At 37.6% G+C, this 9,646-nt stretch overlaps 1 protein-coding gene across 1 annotated transcript; it reads left to right on the top strand.

Moving 5' to 3' along the window:
* Nucleotides 1-3,802: 3,802 nt before the first annotated feature.
* On the top strand, nt 3,803-9,506 carry LOC133321928 (protein argonaute-2-like; the record flags this gene model as incomplete). Its single annotated transcript, XM_061531000.1, is given in 6 exon segments — nt 3,803-3,906; nt 3,998-4,040; nt 6,842-8,264; nt 8,312-8,429; nt 8,488-9,082; nt 9,144-9,506. Coding segments are annotated over 6 exon segments (2,646 nt in total), but the record flags the coding sequence as incomplete, so codon positions are not given.
* Nucleotides 9,507-9,646: the final 140 nt, after the last annotated feature.

Genomic DNA, 9,646 nt, shown 5'->3' with positions numbered 1-9,646 from the left:
GGAACCACTCGCTATTCCCAGCATTTTCATATGTGTTACACATATATATGGTAATGGCTCAATTATAGGAAAGATGTGGAAGCGATAGAAATATACATTTCATGTTTTTCAATTTTTATTTTGAGGATTCAAAAATATTTCATTTTCAAAATAAAAATAATTTGATGATAATTTGTTTGTTTGTTTACATTTTTTTGTCAAATGAGGTGACACTAGTAGAACTTACAACAACAAATTTCCATGTGATTGTTGTATCGTTTTTTGTACAACAACACTTGCTGTTACCTTCTATTATTATACCATGGGTTGTTAGTATGGTATAATGCACGCTGGATAGCACTTTATGTGCTGTGTTAACGACTGAAGCCAATGGTCATTGACATTATTGGACCATATCAGTGCGAAAAGATAAACCTGATGGTATCAACGCGCAAAACGTCCAATAGACTCGGACCGACTGTGGAACTTGAAAGCTACAGCTTTGTAGCAGTCGACGATTTTATATACCTCGGTAACGCCATAAACAAAACTAATAGTATCAGCTTTGAAATCCAAAGGAGAATAATGTTGGCCAACAGATGCTACTATGGTTTAAGTAAGCAGTTTAGAAACAAGGCCACCTCTCGCCAGACCAAACTCACACTCAACGAGACGCTGGTATTACCCGTGATGTTGTATGGATCCGAATCATTGGTACTTGCACAGCAGATATGGCAACTCTTGGAGTGTTTGAGAGTCTGCTTTTCCATAGGCAAATTTTTATTTGGCAAATACTGAGTTTGTAGGCGAGAGGGGTGCGAGGAAGAAATACAAAAATTTGAATTGAATATCACCGTCGAATGAATCATGAGCTATGCTATGGATGAATATGTCCCAGCTCAAAAGGCATATAAAAGCGAGCGAAATGATGATTCACGCAGATGGGGAAGGCCCTGAATCCGATGGAAAGATCAGGTAGAAGACAACATCACGAAAAATGGTCTATCAAATTGGATGAGATACGCACAAGAACGACGCGTCTGGAAATCTTTATTTAAGCTCAGCTTATGGAACAGCCGTTCTGTCATAAGCCAGCTAAGTAATGGTCTGTTCCCGTACTGCAAGAATCTACTAGATTTTACTATTTTCTTCGATAACATAAAGGAAAATTAGTTATCGTAGTAAAAAGTTGTAGATACTTGCAGCACGAGAACATACCATAAGTAAGAGTGGTTTCCCATGTTCTGACATAAGCCCCAAATGAAGGCCCCGCCCATGTTTGGAATATCGATGGTCCTAGCAGAATTTTTGTTCCAATTTCTTGCTCACAGTGTACACCGCATTAAATAAAAAATCGATTAATCGATAAGTGGAAAGTCGACTTAAATACCTCGATCAGCTGATTGACATTCCATGTCATGTCTCTTTCTAAACAACATAATGAAATTGGGAATTATGCATTACACCACATTCGTAAACTGATGTGTGGTTTCCACGTTTTGTTTAGATCTGGTCGTTTATCAGACATTCTCCAATCCACCCGGATCGCTTTGAAATTTTTGCCGTAAGTAGTCCTCGTTGTGCTGATTACAGTGATATATATTTTATTTTGGGGAAATTCATACTTCCCGAGATATGGGCCTTGAAAGTTTGGAATATACCTTGGTTAAAACGGCCGTTTTACTAATGCCACCAAAGCAATATGGGTATCATTTTAAAGGGTTTGAATAGTGCTTTAAAAATAAATATAGTATATCATTGTAAATTATATAATATTAACTAAAATTGAAAGAAAAAACATTTGGATTGCGTAGCCATGTTTGCGCCTGTCCATAGGTGAAAGTCTTAAGCCCCGGCCGAAGGCCGGCTACTTAGAAAACTTTGAATTTGATTTGAAAATTGCTTTTAAAAAAGGATTTGGATTGCGTAGCCATGTATGCGTCTGTCCATAGTTGAAAGTCTTAAGCCCCGGCCGAAGGCCGGCTACTTAAAAAACCTTAAATTTGATTTGAAAATTGCTCTTAAAAAAGGATTTGGATTGCGTAGCCATGTATGCGCCTGTCCATAGGCGAAAGTCTTAAGCCCCGGCCGAAGGCCGGCTACTTAAAAAACCTTAAATTTGATTTGAAAATTGCTCTTAAAAAAGGATTTGTATTGCGTAGCCATGTGTGCGCCTGTCCATAGGTGAAAGTCTTAAGCCCCGGCCGAAGGCCGGCTACTTAAAAAACTTAAATTTGATTTGAAAATTGCTCTTAAAAAAGGATTTGGATTGCGAAGCCATGTATGCGCCTGTCCATAGGCGAAAGTCTTAAGCCCCGGCCGAAGGCCGGCTACTTAAAAAAACCTAAATTTGATTTGGAAATTGCTCTTAAAAAAGGATTTGGATTGCGTAGCCATGTATGCGCCTGTCCATAGGTGAAAGTCTTAAGCCCCGGCCGAAGGCCGGCTACTTAAATAACCTTAAATTTGATTTAAAAATTGCTCTTAAAAAAGGATTTGGATTGCGTAGCCATGTATGCGCATTCGTTGTAAGCTTTAAAATGATACCCATATTGCCTTTGTGGCATTACTAAAACGGCCGTTTTAATCAAGATATTCTCCGAACTTTCAAGGCCCATATCTCGGGAAGTATGCATTTCCCCCACATAAAATATATATCACTGTAATCAGCTCAACGAGGACTACTTACGGTAAAAATTTCAAAGCGATCCGAGTGGAGCCCCTAAACTAGACTTGTTCCCTCAAAATAATAACATAATACCCTACTCCAGCAGTGAATTATGTAAGTGGGCACATTCCATTGCGAGCGGAAGGACCGTGGAGTGGGTGGGGTGGGCCGGTAGTAAGGCATTTGCTGTGAGGAGATCAAATCAGATTCTAAACTCTTGAATTCGTTAGCGGCGCCAATAACCATTTCTCATTTCGCAGATATTAACAACCATTCATATTTTGTTCAAATAAAAGACATCGTCGTATCTGCGAGATAGCGGGGCTATCTCGCAGATACGACGATTAGTAACGTCAAAATAGCACAATCACCACCACCACCAGCACCACCGACGATAAAATAGAGTTGTTGTAGTTGTTCATTCTTAACTCTTGTGGTATTTGTCATTGTAAAATTAATTAAATGCCTTAGAGTAGTAGGACCCTCTCTCCGATAACACCCTTAACAATTCTTTATCACTTTTAATTGAAGATTATTTCAAGAGGGTATATGGAGATATTGCCCGGAACAGAGAAGAGTACAGAAAAAAGTTGAATAAATGGAAGATTGTTGAGAGAGCGCTCTTCAATAAAGATATATGTATTCTATATATGTATAACGATCACCTATGTATGATGCAAAAATAGTAAATAATCCCAAATATCCACAGATGAAATTCAAAACATTTGAGTTATTATTCAATAAATACATTTGAATGCAACTAAATTGCAATTTTTAATTTAATATGAATATTTTCTTTAAAAATCATATTTCATTTTTGACCTACAATTGCAAGGAGTAAAAAAGATATTAGATAAAATGTTCAGCATCCAAAATCCCTTGCCAATTTTAATCCGACATATCTACATGTGCTTGTCCCAAATATGAAAACCGCTCTAACAATATTAAATCAATTAGATTTCATGCTGAAGGAGTCTGGGATGTAACTCACGAGGAGTAAAACTTAAAACTTAACGAAACACATGATGCCACTTCCAATTAATATATATAAATTCATCTAAAATAAAAATAATGTAAAGCAATATATGATTATATCATTATTCATTGAATCGTGTTTTTTTTTTTTGCATTTAAATTTTTGTCCACATTTAGAAAATGTCGCACCACAGCGATGATCAATTATTAGAAGCTGGCAGTGAATCGTTTTGGGAGCCAGGCAACTACAAACGTACAACCAAACGTATAGAGGATGGTTACAAGTAAGTACATACATACATCGAATTGCTACATTCGACTGACTGTCACTTTCAACTTCACACCTAATGATTTGTTGTTGTTCTCTTTTGAGAGAACAAAAGTGAAAACCCCCTACTCCGTTTTACATGTTTTACTAGTGAGTATTTGTAATTTATTTAACTTATATACATATTAAACGATGATAAACATTATGATTATTCTTATTATAATATTGAATTATATTAACAAAAAAATATATATATACAATAATAATAATAATAAAAAACAAAAACACAAATCAGGCAATTTGCATAAAACCACAGAGTTTTAAACTGTTTTATTCGTCATCAAAGAATCTTATGTAAATCGTTGTTAATTTAGATGAAATCATCTCCTACTAGAAATGGCCTTTGCATATACTATTATGGTATGGTACTATAAGTTAAAACACGTATTCAATGTGATACATAGCTCTAGTACCCCCAAATCGCATACAATGGCAAAAAAACTTACCCTATAATAAAATATTTCAAATTCTAAAAATTGTCTATCACGTATGCATTAAAAGCAGAAAACTATTCACAATGGTATCGAAGTCATGTCCATTTTTATTCATTTTAGACATTACATTTTAAATCAAATACAATTCAAATAGATAGGTCTTGAGTTAAAGTTTTCAATTGGTTTTAAGGAAATTGTTCCCGTAACCTTTCAATATTATAAAGAATACATGAAAACGTCGTTACCGAATATTGGAGGGTACCATTATAAATCATTTTTGTTATGGAGGTTCGATAAACAATAGATTAAAGTCAAGTTATATCGACGCTCTTTCTCACGAATGCTCACGGCGAGAATTCAATTTATCATGAATTCAAAATACAAATGGTCGGGAATGCTCGCGATCGGTGTTAAAAACAACAAACAAATGTGTGTGTAGCAGAAAGTGTTGAGCATGTGTGGAATAACAAAACACGTCCCAACAACTATTGAGTTCACGAACGTTTGTTATTCTTGTTGCTGTTTTAAGAATTCGTGAGCATTCGCGAATGTTTATTTTCATTCGTGAGCGAATGTCAGAGAGAATTTCAACCACCAAACGAAACGAGCCATCGTTGTTGTGCGCTCGCACTTGTTTGTTATGTGTATGCGAACATTCGTTTTGCGAATGCACCATAAAATGTGTGTTCCATCCATAACAAAGTATTTACTTCCAGACGAACGTGTTAAAAACATCATTTTCATTTCAATTAAACTTGACAATACACATACATACACAAAATATGTATTTTGATTTGATGGAACAAGCCACCTTGAGAAAACTTGTAATCAGTTGGTAGCTGTGCCCCACCTTGTAATAATTATTCCATGATTTAGACTTCTAAATCCACTCGATCTCAAATGTCAATTCCATTGCGTATACGTCACGTTAATCCTAAGAAATGGAATTGACATTTGAGTTCGAGTGGTACGTTTAGATTTCGTAAATCTAAATGTACCTTAAGTGGAATTATACAGTCGGAACTAATTCATACGCTCTTTTCTGTGAATCGTTCAATTGAACTGCTTCGTTCGATTAAATCAAGGCACGATAAATAGGTAGTCCATTTAACACAGCTGATGTCTCGATTAACTGTCAAAGTGGTTAATTTTACCATGATCCAATAATAAGTCGTCCGATAAGGCCAGATGATTTCACCCGAGCTGTCAAAATGCTTTCAATTTTGACTTAATTGTGTGAAAACGTAAACAAAAAATTTGACAGCTTGGGGGATTTTAATCCAAAATTGTCAATAACGATTGCTTCTGACACGACCTGTTTATTGGATCATGAATTTTACTTGAGTTCGATGTGCAAAGTTGCCAACCATGTGAAATATTATAAAGAACAATTTGACAGATGGTCGAGACAAAAAAAATGGGCTGTTCCCGTACTACAAGAACCTACTACATTTTACTATTTTCTTCGATATACGTCACCTTATTATTGCATCATGGATTAAATCAAGGCATTGTAATTTGAAACCAAAATACTAAAAACACAGAATTATAAATGGCAAATCTCTTAATTTGGAAGGGTTTATTTCGACAACATAATTTATAACATTTTCTGAAAGAATATGTCCAAAACATTTTATAAAATATATTAATATTAAAAGTTATATTTAGCAAAACTGTTATTGACATATTCACTCTAATATATTTCAATGAAAAAACTAGAATACATCGTAGACCCACTTGAGTGTTTTTTTAAAGTTACTGTATGGTTATAAGTTCGCCAAATTTCATGTACAGTCGAACACATGAAATTACTCTAGTGTGGACCGGCACTTTTTGAGACAAATTTTGTTCAAAAAAATCATTTGCAAAAATATGAGTCATATCTTCATTACATTTTTCAAAATGGGGGAAACACACAAATTGTGAGACAGATACGTGCCATTTCACCACGAAAAGGGTTGCCGTGCTAAATGAAATACTATTTGAAGTATGTTTGGGGCATTTATGGTCTTAGTATACATTTTTCCGCGCACGAAGTATAGTTTTACTTTGCATTTTTTGTTTACATTGATTTAAAAATTATAATACAATCTATTTACCCAAAAATAAATAAATTTATAGAAATTATCTGTTATAAAAGAAATAGAATGGCAACTCTGAACATCAGAGTATAAATACCCTGAATTCACCAATCCAACCAACACACAGCAACAGCCAGCGATAGACAAAGACGCAACATATTTTTTCGTTTCCGTATCACAAAGTGATTGAATTTATCTGAAAATCTTGATTAAAAAAACAAATTTATATATTTATTAATAAATATATTCTTCTGCAAGTATGGGCAAAAAAAATAGTAAGTATTTCGTGGGTTGGTTGGTTTGTCTGGATGTGGATGAAATTTATTTGCATGTTTGTTTCATTGCATGATGAAATCGTTTGTTATTGTGTTTGTAGAATATAAGCAAACGGGAAATGAATCCGAAGGAAAGCCACAGCAACAAAGCCAGCCTCCGCAAGCTGGATCCCAGAGTACTTCTCAAGCTGGTACGTATCTTCAATGTTCCCGGTTTCGTAGCCACAATATTTGTTGGCGGATTCAAGACATTTTCTCTACATATAGGTCAAGGAGGGCAGCCACAACAGCAAGGTGCGCAGGGTGGAAAACAGCAGCAAAAGGGTTCAGGTCCACAACCAAGTACAAGTGGTGGTAATCAAGGTCCGCAACAACAGCAAAGAGGTCCCGGTCCACAACAAGGGACAAGTGGTGCTAATCAGGGTCCGCAACAACATCAAAGCGGTCCTGGTCCGCAACAAGGTTATCAGGGTATGCAACAGCAGCAAAGGGGTCCTGGCCCACAACAACAGCAAAGAGGTCCTAATCCACAACAAGGTTCGTGGGGTGGTAATCAAGGTCCACAACAACAGCAAAGAGGTCCTGGCCCACAACAAGGTTCATGGGGCGGTAATCAGGGGCCGCAACAACAACAACAAGGGGGACCTGGTCGACAACAACAACAAAGGGGCCCAGGCCCACAACAAGGTTCATGGGGCGGTAATCAGGGGCCGCAACAACATCAGAAAGGTCCCGGTCCGCAACAAGGTTATCAGGGTATGCAACAGCAGCAAAGGGGTCCTGGCCCACAACAACAGCAAAGAGGTCCTAATCCACAACAAGGTTCATGGGGCGGTAATCAGGGGCCGCAACAACAACAAAGAGGAGCAGGTCCACAACAACAACAAAGAGGACCAGGTCCACAACAAGGTTCATGGGGCGGTAATCAGGGGCCGCAACAACAACAAAGAGGAACAGGTCCACAACAACAACAAAGAGGCCCTGACCCACAACAACAACAAAGGGGCCCTGGCCCGCAACAAGGTTCATGGGGCGGTAATCAAGGTCCACAACAACAGCAAAGAGGTCCTGGCCCACAACAAGGTTCACGGGGCGGCAATCAGGGACCGCAACAACAGCAGAGAGGTCCGGGACCACGGCAAGGTGGTGGACATCAACAAATTGAAGCATCATTCCAGAAGCTATCACTGTCGGAGGGTAAATTGAATTCATACTTTATCTACAGCCGCTAATGCTTTTATACATTGCCTCTTCCAGAAGGTGAACTACCGAATAAACCAAAATATTGTGCTGGAATTGTTCGCGGAACCCTGGGTAGACCAGGAGTTGTGGAAGTGAATTATTTGAGGTTGATTCTGGATAATATGCCCAACGAGGCCTATCACTACGATGTAACAATAACACCTGATCGACCAAAAAAAATGATGCGTCCTGCTTTTGAACAGTGCAAACGAGAATATTTTAACGGCATTGAGGCAGCGTTTGATGGCAGAAAGAGTTGTTATACCCCAGTGCGTCTCCCGGGCCCAATCGAATGTAAAATTCTGGTACGTAACATAATTATACTGCAGAATGCAACAAGTGCAACGTATTTTTTAAGGTTCCAGATTCTGGCGATCGTATGAAAGAGTTTCAAGTAGAGATTAAGGAAACGAATGATTGTGTCGTGGATCTTAATTCACTTCGAACGTAAGTCGAAATAACCAGCGAATTTTGTTGTATCCTTTTTAATGTCTCCATCTCGCAGCTACCACAATGACAAAGTTTCTGACAAACCAATGAGAGCCTTGCAAGCTTTGGATGTAATTTTGTCCGGAAATAATCATGAGCGAAGCGTTCGTGTTGGACGTTCCTTTTTCTGTAAACCAAAACAACCTGTTGATTTGGAAAATGGATATGAAGCCTGGACTGGTTTGTTCCAAGCCGCTATTTTGGGTGAACAGCCATTTCTTAATGTGGATATTGCCCACAAATCGTTCCCTCGTGAATGTCATCTAATTGATTACTTGTCAAACGAAAGAATTGACCCGAGACAACCTTTTAATAGATACCAATACGGAGATGTAGAACGTTACCTGAAGGGAATTGATATTGTGTATAAACCGCCAAAATCATTTGGAAGTTTTGATAAAAAGTACAAAGTAATGGGAATTGGGGAATCAGCCACGAAAATACGTTTTAAAAACGATGAGGGCACGGAGATGACTGTTGATGCATACTTCAGGTCTCGTGGAAGTCCACTTGAGTATCCAAATTTAAATTGTCTTAAAGTTGGTTCTTCAGTTCGCTCAATATATTTACCGATGGAATTCTGTACCATTGCTGAAGGTCAAGCTTTGAATGTAAGTATACAAAACGATGTTCCTCTGTTCTTGTGTTTTTATGGGCATGGCAATTGTTTAGCGAAAAGACTCGAAACAAGTACAGAAGATGATTCGATTTGCTGCAACATCGACCAATCGTCGTAAGGAAAAAATTATGGATATGTTGCAGTATTTCAATCTCAACGCCAGCATATTAGTTCAGTCATTTGGCATTAAAATTGGTACCAATTTTATAAAAGTTCCAATACGTATCTTGCCAACTCCATATATGGAATATTGGGAAGGTAGAACAGTTACCACCCAACGCGGCGCTTGGCGAATGGATAACCTAAAATTCCTGATGTGCTCGAAACCACAATCCGGTCATAAATGGGGAATCATATATGAAGACAACCCGCGATCCAAGCTGGATTACAATGAACTGGATCAATTCAAGAAGAAGGTAAGAAAACTAAATTATACAACTGCGAAAGCGACCAATACTAGTTTCATTATTTCCCAACTTGCCTGAATGTGATAGGTGTTAAATAAGTCCAGGGAGCTAAATATGAATCTTGAAAATACTGCTGAAATTATAAAGTA

The sequence above is a fragment of the Musca vetustissima genome, unplaced genomic scaffold (assembly GCF_032173495.1).
Source record: "Musca vetustissima isolate MV318-11 ecotype Yass unplaced genomic scaffold, APGP_CSIRO_Mvet_v1 utg5730, whole genome shotgun sequence".
NCBI classification, from domain to species: domain Eukaryota; kingdom Metazoa; phylum Arthropoda; class Insecta; order Diptera; family Muscidae; genus Musca; species Musca vetustissima.
Note: the sequence above shows the minus strand (reverse complement) of the source record. Positions and strands in the feature narration are given on the sequence as shown.